The sequence below is a fragment of the Sciurus carolinensis genome, chromosome 2 (genome assembly GCF_902686445.1).
Source record: "Sciurus carolinensis chromosome 2, mSciCar1.2, whole genome shotgun sequence".
Taxonomy (NCBI): domain Eukaryota; kingdom Metazoa; phylum Chordata; class Mammalia; order Rodentia; family Sciuridae; genus Sciurus; species Sciurus carolinensis.
In genome coordinates, this window is record NC_062214.1 from 70,054,745 (window position 1) to 70,077,134 (window position 22,390).

At 42.8% G+C, this 22,390-nt stretch overlaps 1 protein-coding gene across 7 annotated transcripts in view; it reads right to left on the reverse strand.

Moving 5' to 3' along the window:
• Apba2 (amyloid beta precursor protein binding family A member 2) overlaps positions 1-22,390 on the reverse strand; it is a 265,008-nt gene that overhangs the window by 57,261 nt on the left and 185,357 nt on the right. For all 7 annotated transcript variants that reach the window (XM_047542149.1, XM_047542150.1, XM_047542154.1 and 4 more), the window contains one exon: positions 12,851-13,843. In XM_047542149.1, coding sequence (XP_047398105.1) covers positions 12,851-13,804 — 954 coding nt within the window. In that variant the 5' untranslated portion in view covers positions 13,805-13,843. The remainder of the gene's footprint in view (positions 1-12,850; positions 13,844-22,390) is intronic.

Below are 22,390 nucleotides of genomic sequence, written 5' to 3' on the forward strand. Positions count from 1 at the left end.
GTGCACAATGGTTAAAAGTAGATAAACTCAGGGCATTCAAAGTGAAGGTCAGGAACTGACACTACCTAGCTGGTACCAAGGGCTACGGTGAGGAGAAGCAGGGAATCCTAAGGCTGGGTGTGAAGTGTCGGGGGAAGGAAGGTAGGACTGTCACAGAAATTAGAGTGGACAGACAAATCTCAGAGGCAGAATCAGAAGCCACTTGCAAGTGTACGAGCCAAAGGAAAGAGGAGGACATACCAAGGAAAGAGGAGGGTGAATCCGTAATGACTTCCCCAACTGCAGTATCTGTCCAATCAGATTTCTTGCCCTGAGCTATTCTCATGGAGTACCATCCTCCCATCTAATGTCTATTAAATGGACCAGGGCGCCAGATGCACACCTGGATCACATGTTAGCTGTTGAAACAAGAAGACCTGGACAATGAGATTCTGCAGTTCTAGTTCTGAACATCCTTCAGTTCCAACTGTTTGGGCCTTAGTTTGTTCTCAGGTGAAGAAAGACCAGCTTCTCTTCTGTGAAGAGAAGGTGGGATCAGCTGACAAACCTGGACTTGGCGGCTTTGGAAGTTACCCCATTTACACCAGGAGGCACTGTTTCATCCCTCATAACACTCCTTCTCAAGGTGTCTGAGTTGTGCTTCGTTTCCTGCACCATCCATGATGTTATCTAACACAGGGTTGGGAGCTATATTTGATGAGCCCCTATTACCATAGGCCCTTCTTTAGTAATTGACTAGCATTGGCTGCAAGCTGAATGCTGTGGGGTGAAAACCCCATGGCTGCCATGTCATGCCACCACATTGTGGTAAGTGTACCACATGCAACAGTATGAATTTCTGCATCTCATGTTCAGTCATGTGGGTTTTCTTCCCAAACAAATGATATTTCTAAAAATTCTTGCATGGAGCCCTGTACTTCCCAGGGAATTGCATGTGACTAGCCAACTTTGTCAGCTGGATGTCTGCTTCTTCAGGCTCTTGTACATGTGAAGTACTTGTGAGGTGCTGCCTGGGTCCAAGGATGGGTCCAAGGATGGGCCCAAGGACCTCCAGGAGCAGACAGAGGGGGTTTCACACAGGCCAGCTCCCTGCCTTGGGTCCTATGTCCTCCTCTCTCATTTTCCACAATCTGCCCTACATACACACCACTGGAAAATGAGTGCATTTGAGTCACACCCATAACTGTCTTCTTCCTTGGGTCCTTCTCTGTATGTTCCTACAGACAGCACCCACTTCCCCCTTCCATACCCAAGGGCAATTCTCTGCCCTTCTAATCTCCCAGACCTGCTCAGGCTACCCCCAGACCCTAGCGGCTATAGTCAAAAAGTGCTTTCATCCCAGAAAGACACCCCCCACCACCTACCTGCTGCACTTGGCCTTCGTGATGTCTCTGACCCTCATCTCCTATGCCCCAATTCTCTCCTAGCTCCCTTCCTCATCTCCAATGGCCCTTCTCCCCACCCATCATCCTCAACCAGATCCTCTGCTTTCCTTTGTCCTCTTTAGGACTCATGGCCCCATCACAGTTCTAGTTTCACTCTAGGTTGAGGACACACAGGTACTTCCAACCATCAGCTTCACTTTCTTGGCTGACTTCTCACGGTCCTCTAACAGTCCCAGAGCCACCCTGCTTCTTAACCACTCTGGAACCTATCCTCAAAGCCTGCCTGGAACACCCAAGCTGGGTGGGCATCTCTCCTGAGGTCCCAGTCCCACCAGGATGGGATAAGTGAGGAAAGAAGTCTCTTCGTGGCATCTCCCTGCAGAAGGAGTTTGGAAATGAGGACTATGCCACTTTCATCTTTGCATCCCCAGCATCTGGCACATTATAAGTGCCAATCAGCATGAACTGGACCCCAGGAGATGCAGAGGCAGCCAGTGCAGGACATCAGGAGCAGACTAGTGGTGAAGAGTTGGCTTTGAAGGAGAAAGCAAACCAGGGAGAAGTTGCCCAAGCTTAAGAAATCTTTAGGCAACATGTGGGTTTAGTGATGGACATTAGGTCCCCAGCACAACATATCTGCCTGGAAAACAAGCCTAGAGTTCTCAGTTCATTTCCAATTTGCAACTGGGTATAAGAAAATCAGAGCTGCCATGGGAGCTGGGTGGGTGTCTCTTATCCCTCAAATCACAACTCCAGAAGAGAACAAGGCTGAGGATGTCACCAAGATGGGGTGGGGGGCAGATAAGAATCTACCCCTGCCCCAGGAGAGAAGCCACACCTTTGAGAGAGCTGCAGATAGGGAAGAACTTGAGGACACCAGTGGCAGCAGCTCTACCCCATGAGCTCCTCAGCAGCCCTGGCCAGTCCTGATCCTCCTCCTGAGTGGTCTCACCTGCTGAGCTTAGCCCTCCCTTATCACTACTCAGGGCAGGGCTACCAATTTGCTTCACTTGCGTTCCCCATCCTGCCCAGCTTAGTCGGTAGTCAAACTGCCTTCCCTACCTGAAAAGAGATTCCCATAAACTGACAGCCTATCATCATCAAGGCAAGCACTGCATGCCCCTTACCCCACGTCCAGACCCAGACGCAGAGCAGCTTTCCTCCCCACAGCACAGGAGATGGATGGTGGTCAGTGCAGATAACGTAACTAGAATGTCTTAGAGTCTGGAGCTACTACACAGGATGGAATCCAGGCTTGTTAGCCACGGCACCTGTATTCCTAACCACTGCACTTCGCACACTCTCCAAGGACCAAAAGGGTACTTTCCAGAGGACTAATGTGAAAGGGCTTTACATGCTCTGACCTAACTATTAGTACATGTTAATCAAAATATTTAAAAATATTTAGGAGTCAGAAATGCTAACTACCCTGATTTGATCATTGCACATTGTACACCTGATCAAATTATTACATTGAAGCCCACAAATATATAAAATTGAAATTATAAATATAAATTAGTTAATTAAGTTTTAAAAAATGAAATACTCCTTTAGAAATCCTGGCTTTCATTAGGTTTTAAAAGCCCTATAAGCAATCTGCTAAATAAACTGTTCTCTAATAATAAAAACAATCTTTGGTGATAAGTCATCAAAAAGCTGCTTTAAAAAATCAAGCTCAGCAGTTTTGCTGACTTGGCAAAGAAGCCCAGAAAATCAAGTTGAAAGCTCAGAACAAGCGAGAGGCTAACAGCAATGTGATGGCTGTGGCCGCAAGATTTCACTTTCCAAAGCAGTCCTGGGAATGAATAAAGGTAGGAGCAGAGGTCACTTCTCACATTGCTAGGAAAGGAGGGTTCTGGGAAAGGGCGCATTGCAGGCAACATGGGGCACAGAATGCCCCCTCCCATGTACAGATTCCTAAGTGCTTGGTCTGATGCCACAGGTGAGCAAAGGAGCGGGCAGGCAGCAGAATTTGTTGGAAGGGCCGTGGGAGGGAAGAAGCAAGCTGAACTGCACCAAGGTGCAGGGAGCATGGGAGGAAATTCCTCAGTTGGGCCATGTACCTATCCCTGAAAACTCAGCACCATCTGCAAACTCTTTCTCCAGCTCCATCTTACCTGTGCAACAGATTTGGACAAATGATTCCCTCCTGGATATAATGCAACCCTCAAAACCCTTCTTTGCATGGCCTCCCCCATCTGCACACCTGCCACCCCACTGCATGCCAACCGAGGGAGGGTACCTAGGCACCAAAACCCCCACAGCACTCCTCTGTCCATCCTCTTTTGTAAAGTGGGAGTTAATACTTGCTTCACATGCTACCAAATGGGGTATTTGTGGGAGGTACCTGCCAAGAATGTACAAGATGCCAATGCCTCCCAACTAGGCTACAGGACAAGGTTGCCTGCACACTTAGCACTTTCTATGCCCATTTGGTACTTGCATTCCTATAACAATCTTGAAGAGTCCTTTGCAAAACAATTCACAATCAAATGCCAAATCATAGTCAACACATTTCTACAATAAGCAGTGATGGACGCTTCTGTGTTCAATGTGGCCTCAGGGCCCTGTGTCATGCCTCACTTTAACTGTTGTATTATGTTGACCACAATGTATTGATTCTCTTTTCTCTCTTCTTTTTTTTTTTTAATTTTAACTTTTTTTGCTTTTATCAGAGGGCCCTTTCTAGAAAGCACAGGTGATAAACAAAAGTTATGAAAACTCCAAATAATCAAAATATGTATTTGGTTTTCAGGCCTAAAGCATAGAGCTGCTGCACACAACTTTTCTGTAAATCAAATGCTTTCAACTGAATCACTGAGTCCTGGACTGGGAATGCTTGTAGCCCCCAGAAATCTCCAGGATCCAAAGAAATAAGTCTCTAAAGGTGGAATTTCTAGTTCAGAGCAGACTTTTTCAGAATATCTTATCTGATGATAGACTTCACAAAGTTACAGGAGAAGAAGAAAGGAGGGACAGGGACTACAAAACAAAACAATCCATTGCCAAACCCAGATGCTTAGCAGACTGTCCAGAGGCACTCAAAGAACCTGCTATCCCAGGTCGCCCCACAGATTCACAAAAACAGAATTTCTGGTGCCAAACTGACATGTCCTTACAGTGCCCCCCAGGAACACAGGTACGTAGACCAGGTGAAGAACGAATCAGCAAACTGCTGTCTTCCAGGAAGGTGCCCCAGTGGCTTGCCAGGTCCACAAAGCTCACCTCTGGAGCAGTGAGAGCAGAGCCAGGTTTCAGGTATCTGGCTGAGGTCCTCCCTTACTTTCACACCTCACTGCAAGACAGCAGAGGACCACAATGGTAGGTATGGACATGACAGCTTCATTGACACACTCAGTACAAGCCTGGCTGGTCCTAACTTATGTATTCTTTAATCCCTGCACACAAAAATGTCAATAGTTCATGTCAAAACAATTCAATAAAATTAAGAAAAATGCCTACTTGACTTCTTTGACCTGTGACTTGAGCCCTCATGAAATCAGGGCATGTCAGAACCTGAGGTTGGCTCGTTTTTAAGACTGGAGCCTCTGAGTCTACCAGTCACCTCACCAGTGCCATGACATACTTGCTGCAAATAGCAGAGCATACCAAGCCTTTTAATATCAAAGAAATACACAGTTAAGCAGAAACAGCCATCACCATGAACACTAGCCTACTCACAGGCTGCTGGACTCACAGGCACATTGTGAGACATTTTGAAACGTGACCTTTTATGGAGGCTTGTCAAGGGCTACATAGTGCTGTGGCTAACAGGCTAAGTTTGGGTGTAGCACAATCCGTTTAGCCATCTTACACTCTAACCAAAGGTGACGTACTTATGTAGTACTCAAATGTCCCAGTTGTCCATGGGACTAACCCTTGTTCCTATCTCTTTGGGTTATTCTAGGAGTTATTGAAATCATATTTAAAGCCCTTCATATGGTGCTACTACCACCTCTACTGTTACCCAGGGACCTTTCATAATGAAAGAAAGAGAAAGAGAGAGAGAGAGAGAGAAAGGAAGGAAGGAAGGAAGGAAGGAAGGAAGGAAGGAAGGAAGGAAGGAAGGGAGGGAGGGAGGGAGGGAAGATAGATTAAACTGCAGAAGGTTCCAATGGTGACCAGGGTGACAATGTTCCCATCGTCACCACTTGGGGTTGATGTGTAATCATACTAGGATTGAGCCATACAGGGATAGGTCTGAGGAGGTCATGTGACCTGGCTCTAGTATATGAGACATGGGGGTACATATTTTCCCCACAGGTCCCACAAAGAGAGAAAAGGCTCAGTGATCCAGAATATCCAGGGATGCTGGCCAGCCAGCACTGGCGGCCCTGCTACAGTGTTTCATAGAATTAATGCAGGAGGTGTGCAAGCAATGAATGAAGTTCTAAGAAGAGGAAAGTTTTGAAAGTTTCCTAAACTCATCTGACAACAGAATACAGCTGACCCTCTGTACCTATGAGTTCCACATGTGGGGATTCAACCAGCTGTGAACTGAAAATATTCAGGAAAAAAACCCTGCTCCTGTTTTGAACATGTAATAATTCTTCCTTGTCATTATTTCACTAAATGAGAAAGGATAACAACTATTTGCACAGCATTTACATCATATAAGGTCTTTTAAGTTATCTAGAGATGATTTAAAGCATACAAGAGGATGCAGGTTATACACAAATATTACACATAAAACTTACGTAAGGGACTGGTGCCTGTACTGACTTGTACTCACAGAAGGTCCTGGAACAAATCCCCCTGGAATGCTGACAGGCAACCACACAGTCATTTATGGTAGTTCTGTTTTGTCAAGTTGCCACAAACACTGAATTAGTGAACAGAAACTAGCTCCTAAGGAAGTTAAAGGGGTGATGTTCCTTCAAGTTTCCAGTCACACTTTTGTCAATCCATTAATAAAGAACCTCGTTTTATGTATTTTTATGTTTAAAGGCACTTCATTGAAGGTATATTTCTTACAAATAATTATATGCAGTATTTCTTTGTAGTCAAACACTAGCTGAGGTGAGCCCACCATCCCTGACCCTGGATCACAAGACCATACATTTCTAGAACTTTCAGCCTGTCCACTGGACTTTATTAAAGTTGGTCATCATCTCATCAATCTGCAAATTTAGCCATCTTTACATCTTTTTCATAACTTACTTTAACATGTTCCAGAGTGGCCACACATGTGGATCAGTATATTTTTTCTCCCTCTTCCTGGATGTACCACATTGTTGATTCATTAACACTGAACTCATGGCCAACAGTCATAACCCATGCCTGAACAAAGTTGTCAAATGCACACTTGTTTTCTCCATATGGTACATTACAGTCTTCTTATACTTTAGGAGCCCTGGACAGCTCATCAGCACTGCTCTTGGGGGTCATTTTATCACCAACATAAAAAAATCACCAACAAAAAACCCAAGAAGTAAAAAGAAAAAGAAAAAGAAAAAGGTACCAAATAGATTATGATAAGTTTATAGCATGAGAGCTGAAACAATAGAACAAAGTCTTCCTCATTTTCAGTTGGGGACATGTGAGCAGGTGACTCCAATTTTTTTCCCTTTTCCTATATTTGCGAAGGACCACAAAAGTGTCATGAGAACTGACTTCAGGGTTTCAAATAGATTTCAGCAAGTTCACAAATATGGAACCCACGGATAATAAGGATCAAACTATACTTTGTTAACAGAATGTCTCTAAGAACATGCTCTAGGAAATCCTGAACTAGTTTTCCCAAGACAGGTAATTTGTCTCTTTGATTTGAAAACTGTCTACAGTGAAATTCTACAATGCCACATGGAAAACCGTCTTTTTGCCTGTATTTTTCAAAATGTCCTCAAACAACATGCATTTTTTGGAAGACTCCCCCCAGCTCTCTTTTTAAACTAAAAATGTCCAACTTATGAAATCAGCCTAGGTGCCCATCAACAGATAAATGGATAAAGAAAATTTTACTCAGTCATAAAGAAGAATGAAATTATGTCATCTGCTGGTTAATGGATGAAACTGGAGAACATCATGCTAAGTTAAATAAGCCAGACTCGGAAAGTCAAGAGTGAAAAATTTTCTCTCATATGTGGAAGCTAGAGAAAGAGAGAAAAAGAAAAAGAAAAAATTTTAAAAATGGATCTCAAAAACAAAAGAGAGACCAATAGAATAGAGGAAGGGGATAGAAAGGAAGGGAGGAGGACAGCACATGGGGAAATCCTGGAGAATGAAATCTACCAATATGCTATCTTGATGTACAAATATAGCAACAATGAATCTAGCAGATATATATGTGTATATGTGTATATGTATGTATGTATATGTGTGTGTGTATGTGTGTGTGTGTATGTATACTTATATAAAGCAGAAAAAGAAAGGAGGGAAGGGAAAGGGAAATTACTAAGGAATGAGATTGATCAAATTATGTTATGTGCATTTATGAATATGGCATAATGAATCCCACTATCATGTATAATTATAAGTCACCAATAAAGAAAAGTCAACAAAATAAAAAATGCTTATATATAGTTTTGTTTCCCGCCATGTCTTCCTACAATTTTAGCAATTCCATCTCCTTGGGGTCTTTCACATCATGCCTTCCCCTCAATGCAGACCTTTCAGTCTCAACAAAGTTGCACAGGTGGGAAGTCTAACTGCACACTGGAGACTTTTCAAAATGCATGCCACTCAATAGCACAAGAAGGTTCCAGAGGCCACACATTCTATCTCCTGTCACATGGAGCAATTCATTGTTCCTATGGGTCAAACTAAAGCAGTGTGTCCTCTAGAACTGATGCACCCAGTTTGGGAAGAAGGAACCATCCCACTGAATTCCTCCGTATCCAAAGGAGGTAGAAGGTTGGCAGATGAATCATCCACACCCTAAAAATGCCACAGAGATGATGATGAAATAATGTGTTCAAAATTCTAAAGAACACATTCTGAAGACTACATATGTAGCAAAACTGTATATAAATGTTCCTATGAAATGGGAAAACATCAAAACACCAAAAGATAAAAGACATGGATCAAACATTCAGAGAAGAGAAGTATTTAGAGAAGACAATCATAGGGAAAATAGTCAATGCTGATGTATAGCACAGGAATTTATCCTTAGGTAATGCATTAAAGAAAGCACAGTTTGTATAGACATCTCTATACATATAAGAAAAAATGCCACCCCAAACCTGCATGTCCGTATGTATGCACAGACAAATAAATTATATGGTATATCACCCAAATGAAAGATTAAAAGGCCAATCAAAATAATCATGAAAACTGTATGGCAGCATGGGGAAACATTTATGATATGTCAGATTTTAAAAGCTGGATGACAAAATTACAGTTGAGATATAATGACAGCTATGTGTTTTATTTATGTTCTATAGTCTGAAAAAGAACAGAGAAAAACAAAATAGTTCATCTGCTGGGGTGGTGGGGACTATCAGGAATGTAGTTTTTATACTCCCTTTTCAAATTCAATTGTACTTACTGTCATCCAGGCCATGACTAAATAGGTGCTATTCAGTACAGGTTGAGTATCACTTATCCAAAATGCTTGGGATTTAGGTGTTTTAGATTTGGGATTTTTTTCAGATTTTGGGATATGTGCACATATATAATGAGATTCCCTGGGAACGAAACCTAAGGCTAAATATGAAAATCATTATGCTTCATATACAACTGTCTACACAAAGCCTGAAGGAAATTGTACACAATATTTTGAGTGTGACTGTTTTTTTTTAAATTTATGTATTTTTTATTAAATTTATTTATTTTTTATTTTTTTACAAACTACATTTTGATTCATTGTACACAAATGGAGTACATCATTTCATTTCCATGATTGTGCATGATGTAGATTCATACCATTCGTGTAATCATACAGGTACATAGCATAATGCTATCTGTCTCATTCCACCATTTTTCATACCCCCCATTTCCTTTTACATAATCCAAAGTTCTTCCATTCTTCTCTCACACCCCACATCCCCCACCCCCATTATATATCATTCTTCACTTATCAGGGAAAACATTCGGCCTTTGGTTTTTTGGGACTGACTTATTTCACTTAGCATGATATTCTCCAATTCCATCCATTTATTTGCAAATGCCATGATATTATTCTTCTTTATGGCTGAATAATATTCCATTGTGTATATATACCACAGTTGCTTTATGTGCCTGGTTTTTGACTGTGAGCCACCTCAGGAGGTGAAGTATGAAATTTTTCACTGGTAGCATCAGGTTGGTACTCAAAAAGTTTGAGATTTGTGGATATTTTGAATTTCAGAACCTATATTCTGAAAATATGTCTTTGACTTAATTTTTCAAGTTTTACAATATATAAAAAGAGTGGAGAGGGACGTTATGCAATATTTCCTCCAAATGAATTCCTTTTTTTTTATATGAAGTCTTTTAATTCTGTAGAAAATAAAGAAGTAAAACTGCGAAAAACAAACAAACAAACACTAAAATCCACCTGTGTGCCAAATTTGGTCTGTAAAATACTAATTTGAGACCTAAATGAATGTATGTATTCTGTTTAGATATCACAAAAGATCTAACATGCTGAAAGAAACAAAAAGTCATAAAGCCAGTATAGGAAAAGGCAGAAGTCAACACATTCCAAGCAAGAGGCTGACCATATATACTTCTACTACATAAGGAGTGGTGTGGACCTTCCAAACATATCTTCAGTGACTGCAAGGCTGGTGTAAACTACCTCAGCATAGTTGTGTCTACTTAATTAGGTTTGCATATTGCATAATGGGGGCAGGAGAACGTAAGGGAAGAATGGAAGAAGGATGGTGTAGAGATGGAAATGAGGGATGGGAAGGGGGTGGGGAAGGAAAGATAATAAAATGAGGCAAACATCATTACCCCAAGTACATGTATGAAGATGCAAATGGTATGACTCTACTTCGTGTACAACCAGAGAAATGATAGTTATACTTCATTTGTGTACAATGAATCAATTTTTTTAAAAAAAAATAAACTTAGAGTATCAGTTGGTACTCAGAAAAAGTTAAATAAAAATTTTGGACTTTCTTTTTTTGTTTCCTATTTTGCATTTCCATCTTCCTATGTTGTAAACTATATGCAGCCTTCAAAATGGGAAGAGACATCCAGAATGTAACTGATTTAACTCTACAGTAAACACTGAGTTAAAAATAAATTGCCATTCTCATTATAGTTCCTGTCCTGCAAATGAATTCTTAAAATGTTACGTTCTATTGAAATGCATATCAGAAGTTCTGAGGTGGGTCACCCCAGTGATGTCATGTGGATGGGCCATGGTCACACTTTAAAAAGCAACAATCTAAAGGGCCAATATGGCCATTCCTTCTTTCAGATTCTTTTTTTGTCTCAGACTCAAATCTAGACAATGCTAACACAAGTGTACGGATAACACTGGGAACAGAGAGGTGAGCTTGGGACTCAGTGATACCCTGAACACTCGTCTTAGACCAAGCTTTTGTTGGTTCTCAGGATAGCTTCACTGTCCCCAGGGAAGCAAGGGATTGCTTTTAGGAAAGTGGGCTATGATTTCAAACAAGGCATCCCCAAACCACCTGGCGCACATTCTTCATACAGAATCTGGCTCTCACAGTCATTTCTAGTGTGACTCTTTTTGGTCCAATTTCAAAAAGTTTCTCATGTAAAATGGGCTACTTTGGAATACAGGATGTGAAGACCCTTCCACATGTGCCGGGCCCTACAGAGTCCTCAGAAGGAGCACTGGGCCCGTTCATCAGGGCCCTGGTCAGCCCTGAGCTGGATACTGCGAGGCTGGTCCCTAGATGGAATTAGTTTGTGAAAGAATGAATGGGGAGAAAAAAATCTCTACATCATTAGCCAGCTTTAATGAGTTTTTCCAGTGTCTTGGATAAGAGCATTAGTTTCAAGGACGCACTCTGATTAGAGACCAAAGCCACCTGCTTTTCCATTCAATGCCTCTTCTCTGAAGAACAGACTTCCTTCTGGTGCTCTACAATGGCTGGGGACTACCTTACCTACTCCTGCCCTTTTAAAGAGCCATCCTCCTCCATTCATTCATTCCTTCATTCAATCATTCCCTTTCATTTATCCCCCCAGTTCTCCAGCCTACAGTCTCATTCAAATTAGCATCCGTTTAGCACAAAGCACAAAAGAGCAAAACATCAGGTCTTACTTGCTACCCACAGGCTCTAAAGATAATTTTCTCTTGACAAAATCTTTGACAGGGATGCTTTTCTATTAACAAAATGCAGTACATCACATACCCTGTGCATTTCACATCAATCCCTGTGGTGCCATCAGTACAGCTGGGGACAAGTTCAGGCTCTGCCAGTGACTGATGGAAGATGACAGTACCCTGGCCTAAAGCCCAAACCCAGGGCAGAGTCACCTGACCTCCAGAGAAAGCTCCCCTAATACCCGCAAGCATATAACAGCACATTACTTACATCCCACGGCCCTCCGTGAATGCAGAATTTCTGTGAATGACAGAAACACTCCCAAAGTGAACTTACACTTAATAATCTTTAGAAAGGCAAAAGGCACCAAATGCAAGTGCCAGAAATCTAACCGCAATTCAATATGATTTATATTCCAAATACAACCTTTCACTATATGTGTGTGTGTGTGTGTGTGTGTGTGTGTGTGTTTTCAAAATCATGAACTCTGCTGGGGAAAAAAAATAATTAAGGTTTTAAAACACAGAAAGCAGTCCACAGAATGGATCAAATAGAAGTTCCTTTACACAGGTTTAATAATTATATCTTCTTTATATACTCATGGTGGGTTTTTTTTTTTTTTTTGAATGGCAGCTTTTCAAATGTGTTTATCAGAATACATGCTTACTTGGCTGTAATTAAAAGAAAGTAGAGCTATACTTACATCCCTTGGCCTCATCAGCATGCATTTATTCTCCAATTTTGTCAACCTTTCAACTAATTATTTGCAGAATGGAGTGGTTATTATTAGCAAACTGCCTATCAAGTCAAAGCCTACAGCCTTTGGAGACAAGTAACCGGATGCAATGACCACTGTGAAACACGCGTAGGCGGTTGGCACAGTCAGGGCAGTGCGTGAACACCAGCAGTACCCCATTCTCACCAGTGCCCTGGGGAGGCGGGAGGCAGGGACCAGCAAACATACTCCCCTGCCATCCACAGTACCAGTTAGAAAGTGAACTCTCTCCTTGCAGGGTGGGACATCTTTTTGGAAGACACTAGCTGCCAGTCAGGCCTCAATGGGAGACTTTCCTGATGTTCACTCCTGAATGTCCCTGAAATGTGCCCAAAAAAAAAAAAAAAAAAAAAAACCTGAGCAAATGAAGAACTAAGACTGCATTTTGAATTGGAAAGCAGCCCAGTCCCCCCCCACACCCAGCCCTTCAAGACACCACCTGATTTACCATCTGCTGAATCTATACCACAGCTCTCTGGGCCCCTCTGCCCTATTCCCAAGGGACAGGCAAGGCCTACCTGCTCTTGGGGCCACTTTGGCCTCTCCTCTGGGGTCCTGGTCTTGGCCTTGAAGCCTCTCTGGGGGTCTACTGGATGCTTGGACTCGGGAGGGAGGTTCAGTGACTTGGGCCTTGCTTCATGCCTGTTGGGCCCACAGCTGGCCTCGCTGGGCGGGCAGGCCTCCGTGGAGTCCCCAGGCCCTGGTTCAGGCATGTGCTCGGGGCTCGCCTCGCTGGCACTCGTGATGCTGGTCATGCTCAAGCTCATCTTGATCTCAGCCACAATCTGGTCGATGTCTTCTTCCTGGTCCTCCAGATCCCCATCTCCACGCCTCAGGTGATAGGGGGAAGCACCGCCTGCATTTCCATTGGCCTCTGAAGAGTAGTAGTCCTGGTAGCCCTCTTTGCTGGGACAGTAGTGACCACCTTCTTCCTGGTCGTGGGCCTCCAACACAGAGGGCTCATCCTCTGGGATGGGCAGGTGGCTCTCTGGGTAGTCCTGGCTGCCTTCGGCCCCATGGCCATGGGGGTGTGGGCCTGCTGAGTCTGTCCACTCCTCCACTGCCTCCTGGCACTCGTCGGTGTCCACAGGGTGTGTGCCGTGGGCCACATACTCCTCCCCGTTGCAGTCCATGCCCTCCAGGTAGCTGTCGTCCTCTGGGCAGTAGCGGATGTAGTAGGTGATGCCCTCCTCCTCCTCCGGGAGCCCCTCGTCATAGTCCTCCTCCTCGGAGGTGTTGTTCACATAGTCGGAGCTAGAGTCCCCATCAGGGCTGTGGTTGTGGCAGTCTTGCTCCTCGGGCGTGGGGCTCTCTGGCCGCAGGGTGGTCAGCTCCAGGCCCTTGGGCACATAGCCCTCCAAGGGCAGTTCTGCATCCTCATTCGCAGGCTCCTGGCCATGGGGGATGGGGCCCGGCCGGGCCCTGTGTTCCAACATGCTGCTCGTGGTGCTCTGGCGCTTCCGGTGGGCCATGGCAGACACTCACGCGGCCATCATCACCTGGGGCAGTCACTGTGGGGAGGAATGTTGGAAAGAGCAGAGTCAAAATCCCACCGACTGCCGATCACCACCAACCCGGCAAGCACACAGCCCACCCATGCGCCTTGCCACCATGTTCGCTCAGAGCAATGTGAACGCACATCTGTTCAAAAAATGTGACATTCCCGCCTGGCTGCCTCATGTGCCAGAACAACGTGCCGCTGTGCCAAGGAGGACAGGCAGAGCTAGAGGAAAAGGCAGCAGGGAGAGGCACCCTCAGTCACCAGGGTGCCAGCCTTGGGCCTGCAGCTCACAAGCTCATTCCTGGCCCCCACACTGGGTTCCCCCGGTGACAAAGTCACAGGGCCATAAATCAGGTTAGCTGCTCTCAAAAGAGAAAAGGGGAAGTTTCCATCCAGAAGACAATGACGACAAATGGGGACAGGGCATTAGATCTTCTCAGTTTAACTCACACCCCATGACGAGGTAGACACTTACTGAAACATTCCATTATAACCCCTGAATCGGTACAATTACTATGTGGCATTTGAAAATAAAGTAAGAATAAATGAATAAATAAAGTACCTTTGGGAGGAGGACTAAGAGGAACTCTGTGTAGAAACAAAAACTGATATTATGCACTCTTTTTAAATACTGCTTTAATTTTTTTACCATGTGAATGTACTACTTTTACTTTGCAATGAATTTTAAATAAAATTATACATTAACTCAAAATAAATCAATCTGTGCTCCTTGAAGACCATCTCAGTCCCCTTCCCTACTGGCTTGTCCCATCCTCTCCCCACTCCTCACTCCAAACCAAACAGCATTCACCAAGGGTCTGGATTTGCAGGGACTGTCTTGCCTGAGCAATGAACAGAGAAGCTCAACACAAGTGCTCAGCCTCACAGGCCCAAAGGTGTGTCATGGAGGGCAGCACTGCCTGGCCAAAGGGGAATAGCAATGGAGCCGCAGCTAGCAGGGCATGCATCCTGGCCCATGTAGACGCTGCAATGATCATGGGGGCCCACAACAGGAGAGGGCCTGGAGCCCACTGCCCAGGACTCTGCATTTCATTCCCCAAACCAGGCAGAGTCACTGGGCAGTTTCCAGTAGGTGCACAACACAGTATCCGTTAGTCCCCTCTCTCTGGATCCAGCATGGAGGACCGAAGGCTGGAGGGAGATTGGCAAAAAGACTATACCAGTTCTCTAGGGGAGAGGAGGAGCTAGCCTCCAGAAGAAGGCTTAGAAAGAGTGTTCAAAACTTTGGTTCATGTTCTATTTCTTAGGCTGAGTGTTTGCTGGAGTGTTCACTTTATCCTTTTACATTACACATGCCCTTTCTGCATCATAGTTACTCATGGTGAATTTTATGTCATGTGTATTTTAGCACAATTAAGCAAATGAAAATGAAAAAAGCAAATTGAGAGTTTAAATTAAATGAGTGGAGATGAGACGGGAGAAGGGGCTTGGCAAGTATTTAGGTGGTGGGAGCCTTGGGGCCTGTAGTAAGATGAGAAGGAGCGAAGACAGAGGAGGCACTATCCATGGTGCCCAAGGCACTACCCAGGCTCTGAGCTCCCATTCCTATGCATCCTTTTTCTTAAATATCACCTCCCCAGGGAGCTCATAAACTGAAGGACTTTTATGATCCTCCCAGTGCCCAGTGCAGCACCTTGCTTGCAGCGGTGCCCCAAACACATCTCACTATGAGAGCGCCTTTACCAGATGGTTAGTCACAGCATTATGAATATTCCCAGAAGAACCTAGAAGGAGATAATTACTTCATCCAGTCCAGACTCTCAGAGTGTGAGCACAATTACTAATGGAGATACATGCTTCCAATGCGTGAATGCACATCAGAGAAATTCACTATTGACAGAAGCAGTGTTTACTCCATCATCCGCAAGGGGATCACAAATGGCTGTCTCTTGCTAACAGTCCCAGAATGCTGAAAGATTCATAGCGCTTCCTCAGAGTGGCCTACATACTACAAAGATGTCCCACATCTGAAATACTGTGACTGAGGAGAACCCTGTAGGGTCTGAATAGCCTCCAGAGTCACCCATCCCAAACCCTGAACCTGGCAGGACTATTCCAAAGACATGTTCCCAAGAAGAGAAGAGGGGCTCAGCATTCACCAGAAAAACGGTAACCAGAGGACTCATCAAGAAGGGTGAACTGATCAAAGCCAGCCTCAGAAACTTAGTAAGGCCCTAAGCAACTTAGTGAGCCCCTGTCTCTAAATAAAAAATAAAAATGGGTGGAGGATGTGTCTCAGTGGTTAAGTGCCCCTGGGTTCAATCCCTGTTATCAGGAAAAAGTAAAACAACAACAATGACAAAAAAGATGAACCCCTTCAAAATAGTTTGTTACTGTGCAACTGTATTGAAAATATGCAAAATTTTTATCTTGTCATTGTTCCTAAACAATTCAGCATAACAGCTAGTTGTAGGACATTTACACTGTATTAGGTGTTAAAAGTCATCTAAAGATGATTTGAGGTATGTGGGAAGATGTACACTGGTTGTATGCAAATACAACACCATATGATATAAAGGACTTGAGCATCCATGGATTTGGATATCCTCAGAGTGTCTTAGAACCACCCCCTGAGAATACCCAGAGACCACTGTATTTATATGTTTGTTAGAAAACAAACTAAAGTACACAGTATGTCTAACTGTCTTCACTTTAGATGCTATGTCATTTCAAAGATAAAATCAGTACATGTACTTAAACATGTGTACCTGAACCTAATTAAAACACCTATATAAAAATATAAGACTTAAGGACTACAATACACACATTAGAATAACAGAACAGTACAAAGTTCTGTGGGTTTTTAAAAAGTCCATCTCTATGGTTTGGATAAGTGTCCCCCAACAGTCCCTGTGTGAAAGGCTTGGTCCCCGGCCTATACTGTTATTTGGAGGTGGTGGAAACTTTAAGGGATGAAGACTATTGGGAGATTTTCAATCCACCGGAGGCATGAACTTGAAGAAGATATTGAATTTCAGCCCCTTCCTCTTCCTCTCTTTTTTGTGTCCTGGCCATGAGGTGAAAGCTTTGCTCCCTGCCATAATGATCTAGCTGCCTTGCCACAGGTCCAAAGTGACAGGGCCAATTGGTCATGGACCAGAATCTCTAAGTTAAAATAAACCTTTTCTCCGTATAAGTTGACTATCTCAGGTATTTGTTATAGTAAGAAAATCTGACTAAAACCATCACTGAGATGGTATTGTAGAACTAGAAGAGAACCAGGAGTTTATTTTTCACTACTGTTTCCTGTTATCCCTTAAAGCCTTCAAGTAATTTCAGCAAAATTTATTGAAGGTGCACAACACTATCAGTAACTAAGTATGCTGGACAAAAGTTACTCATTTCATTGCCCACCACTATTTCCTATATTTTATGTAGATTTTTCTCTTAAAGTATATGTTACAATTTCATTTTTATTTTACAATAATAATTACTAGGGTCATTTTGTTCCATTAATCAATAATCCTTTTATGTCTAGAGAAGGCTCCTCATATAGACTATTTCTTGAAATGCATCCTTATTTGCCAATCTGCCAGCACTATCTGTTCCACTATCTTCCAGTTGGCAGTCTTGCAGATGTGTGGTTGAATACTAATCTGATTCTTTTTACCTTGGTTCAAAATCTATTGCTTGTTCTGGAAGCTTGTAGAATTTTTTTCTCTATTCTTAAGAGTACAGAATTTCCATTGGAATATGTCTGGATGAGGGTCTTTTTTAAAAATTAATCTGTGAGGATTCATTTGATGAGCCCTTTCCATATTGAACCCACATGTTCCTTTAGCCAAGGAAGCTTTCTGCTATTTCTTATTTCTCTCTCTCTCGTGGCCTTTTTCTCCTTTGAGAACATCTCTGGGATCTGTCCTCTAAATCACTTAACTTTGCACTCCTAATACCCATTTCATTGTATTTTTTTTTCCTCTGTGGTAAAAATTAATTCTTCCATTTTACTTTCCAGTTGTTCAGCAAGATACAGCATGAACCTGTCTTTGCTCCTTCTGGTAACAAAGGGCCCCAGTGACACAAGGAAGGTGTCTCACAAAGAGTTGTGGGTTAAAGGGTTGTTCTTAGGTACAGTGGGAGATGATTTTCTGGTGACCTGGAAGCAATGGGGTTGGTCATCTGGGACTTCATTACTGAGATATGGGAAGGTTCCTCTATATTTTAGGTATGGACAGAAATGAGATATGCTCATCCAGGTCTGTCTCATTCAGGGAAAAATGTCCCCCACTCTGTGTCAGTTTTATGTCAGTGTGACAAAATATCTATGACCATCAACTTATAAGGAGGAAAGGCTTATTTTGGCTCAGGTTTCAGAGATTCCACCTCATAAAGTTCACACCACCTCCCAACAGCACCACAGGCTGGTGACCACACTTTTAACACATAGGCCTTTAGGGAACACTTACCCAAGCCATAGTACCCTTCTAAAGTCACAGGAAATAGGTAGTACCCTGAAATTCCCTGGGTCTGTGTGACACACCCCACCCCAGCTCCAAAGATTCCAAACTCTCATGAGAGGAGCCAAACACTTTCCCTAAAGCAAGCAAATCTGACCAATATCTAGAATCCTTTATTCTTCACATTTAAATATTTAGCTCATCTGAAAAGTATACATACACAAGGTAGAAAGCATCTTAGTTTCCCCCAAAATAGTTAGTTCTGTGCTTTTCAAACTTGCTACCTATTTTAAAATCCTGATGCCCAGATCACACCTAAAACCAATGAAATTGGGATATCTCAGGTAGGAGAGAGCCTCATGGTTTAGTCATCTTCTGTGCTGCAACCAGAAGACCTGACAAGAACAAGTAGAGGAAAAAAAGTTTATTGTGGGGTCAGTCCATTGATGGCTGACTCTAGCTCTGAGCCTGAGGTGAGGCAGAACATCATGGCAGAAGAGTATGGTAGAAGAAAGCAGCTGGGGACATGGAATCAGGAAGTAAAGAGAACTCCCCTCACCATGGACAAAATATATATACTCCAAAGGCATGCCCCCATCCACCCAGCGACCCAGCTCCTCCAGACACACCCTACCTGCCTACAGATACCACCCAGTTAATCCCTATCAGGGGATTAATGCACTGATTAGGTTAATACTCTCATAACCCAATCCTTTCATCTGTAAACTTTCTTTCATTGTTTCACACATGAGCTTTTGGGGGACACCTCATATTAAACCATAACATCCCATGGTGTAGAGATGCCCCCAGATCATTCCAATGTATAGCAATCTTTGAACACCACTCATTTATCCAGCTATCCCAAAGTCCTTTATCAAATAAACTATTATTTTTCTCTGGTCTAAGGCAACCAGCTAAGGCCATTTTAATGCTGAAAGTCCCAGCTACCAGGGAAGTCCTCAGTTCTAGGCACACTGGGATGGCAAATTACCCTGCATATCATGTACAGATGGTCCTTGATGTACAATGGAGTTGCATCTTGATAAATGCAACATGAGTTGGAAATGCATTTAATGCAACTTACCTGTTAAACATCATAGCTGAGCCTAGCCTAACTTAAATGTGCTTAGGACACTTAATCAGCCTAAAGTTGGACAAGATGGTCTAGCACCAAGTGTATGTTATAATAAAGGGATGGATATCTCACATAATTCTTTGAATATTGTACTGAAAGTGATAAACAGGATGACTGTATGAGGAAATGATTTCACACATTTGTAAAGTTAAAAAAATCCTACATTGAATCATCATAAGACAGGGACTATCAGTACTAAATTCTTACATAGAATCTGATGTGCTTCTGGGTTTTCTAGTCTATACCACTTCATCAACAGCTTTGTGGTTTTCTTCACAGCTGTGGACATCTTTTAATAAATTTGTTCTTGGATATATTACATTTCTGACTGTCATGAATGGAGTTTCTCCTCCATTATGTATTTAGTTGGCTATCATTGGTGTATAGAAAAAAAGCTATCCTGATCTTGCATGAATGCATCTTATTAACCTACTTTTAAGATCTAATGTTTTTTAGTTACTGTTGTTTTTCTGAGTAAATGATGCCATTCTCCAGTCATCACCATCTGGGTTCTCAGCATGTGATTATCTTGTCTGACCCCTGTCCTGCACTTCCCTGTGAAGTTAAGTAACAATAATACTAAGGAACATCCTTGACTTATTCCTCATTTTAATGAAAATGTTTTTACTTTTCTAGATCTGGACCAGGGTGAGATAGATGAGGCATCAAAAACTTCAGGAATCAAAATAAATAATATTTTAATTGCAATGCCTTAAAAAAACAAAAATCAATGCAAAATCCATGATGAGATAAATGTCAAAATGTTAAATAAAGACGGGACTGGTATTGATTTTTTCTTTGGCCTCAAGCAACAATATGGCTCTGAAGCACTCTGGCAATGATCCTGATTTTAAACGTTTTCACCATTAAATGCAATGCTGGCATCTGGCTAAAGACAGCTCTTTTCTAGAGCTTGACATTACAGACCTCTGATCTGGTTCTCTTTTCTGTGGATACAAAGGGAAAGGGACTCACAGCAGCTGCCCAGGAAGGAGCCACATCTTTAAAGACTGCAGAATACATTTAACCTACTGGGCAATTTCAGTATAAAAGAAAGAGTCATCCTGTTAAAGATGAAGATGGAAGATCCTTGTTTAAATTCACATGTCTGTTTACTGTGAGGCCTTGGGCAAGATGTCTAATGGAGGGATGGTCTTGCCCCCTTGGGAAATTGGAAATGACATATTTGCCTGCTGGGCTTGAAGTAGGTTAAACAGGAGAGTGTATTAGTCCATTTTCTGTTGCTAAAATGAAATACCTGAGGCTAGTAACTTCATAAAAAAAAGAGATTTATTTAGCTCATAGTTCTAGAGGTTAAAGGGCGTTGAACCAGCATCTTCAGCTCTGGTAAAAGGCTCAAGGTGGATTACATGGCAACGAGGTAGATTACATGGAAGTGTATGCAATGAGGCAGATCACATCACCAGACAGAAAGTGCATGAGCAATTTAAGGGTCAGGCTTGCTCTAATAACATCTTTGTCTCTCGAGAACTAACTCAGGGTCCCACAAGAGCTACCTTACTTTCTTCAGAGGGTAACACCCACAATAACGTTAGGACTTCCCACTAAGCCCCATCTCTTAAAGTTTCCACCATATCTCCACATTGTCACATGGGACCAAGCTTCCAATACATGAACCCTAGAGGGACAAACAATACTCAAACTATAGTAGAGTGACCAACGCAGGTCTGAGCTTCATACATGCCACACACACGGAGTTAAGGAAAGCTTTCAGTTAGCTGTTGATGGCAAGAATACCTAATGGTTCTGCTAACACATATGGATGGGAGTGGCATGACCAGGTGACATTGACCCTGGTTATGTATATAACATGCATCTCTGTAATGGGATGTGTGTGTATCTATGTGGTATTGCAGAAAGGGGAGAGGTCCTGTAGAAAGACAAGAGTTGCTTTCACAAAGTGTTTCACTCATTTTGGTGGACACAATGCCAACCTGGGAGACTGCAGTTCATGAACCTAGACTGAGTAGGTGGACCAAAGGTTGGGTCTAGAGTTCAGGTGGTTTTTGTGTCACAGACCCTAAGACTACATTTGAAAACTCTGCCTTAATAGATTTTGTGGGTCTCTGATGACTTCCCACTGCCTATTCAATAGATTCAACCTCCCTGCCAAGAAACACAGGCCAAGCCTTCTCCCTCTATTTCTGGGCAGGAGGAGGGAATACAACTCTCATCAATTTCTTCAGGACCCAGCTCCTGGGTCACCTCTACTGCTATCAGCAGGGCAAAGGTGGGTGGCCTGGGAGGATGAGATGTTCAAAGAATAGCAGACCATTCCCTAACCAGGAAGGTGAGGTATGACCAAAGGGAGGTGAGAAGAAACAGTGGACAAAATGTAGGTGGGATAAAGAGGTCTTTAAAATAAATAATTCTACAAAATTTACAATATCTGCTATGGTTTCAATCTGTTTCCCAACAATTCATATGTTGGACATAAAATGCCTCAAAGACATTGTAATGATGGGCCCCCATCATGGCATTAGTGGCTACATAGGAAGAGGGAGAGAGAACCCAGTTAATATGCTTACTCTCTCTCACCATGTGATGCCCTCTTCTCTGATATAATGTAACAAGAAGGTCTTCACCAGATGCTGGCATCTTGCTCTTGGACTTTCAGGTCTACAGAACTGTGAGCCAAATAAATATTTATTCTTCATATATTACCCAGTCTGTGACATCCAGTTGTAGCAACAGAAAATGGACTAAGACATTATCCTATTAAGTTCAATCAAAGTGTATCACTGCAAGGCACTAACACGTTGCCTTTTGCATGGAAGCAGTTTGCAGCCCAATGATAATGGATGCCGTTTTCAACACCTCAATTTAAAAGCAACTTTTTCAGGAAGCCCTTTAATGCCTGAAGGGAGTTCCAACACAGCCACCAAATCACACCTGCCTGACTGCCAGACTCTGCAAACTCACAGGCAATGTCTGGTGGAAAGATTTCAATTACTTCAACTGCACACTCCTTCTGGGGGTACAA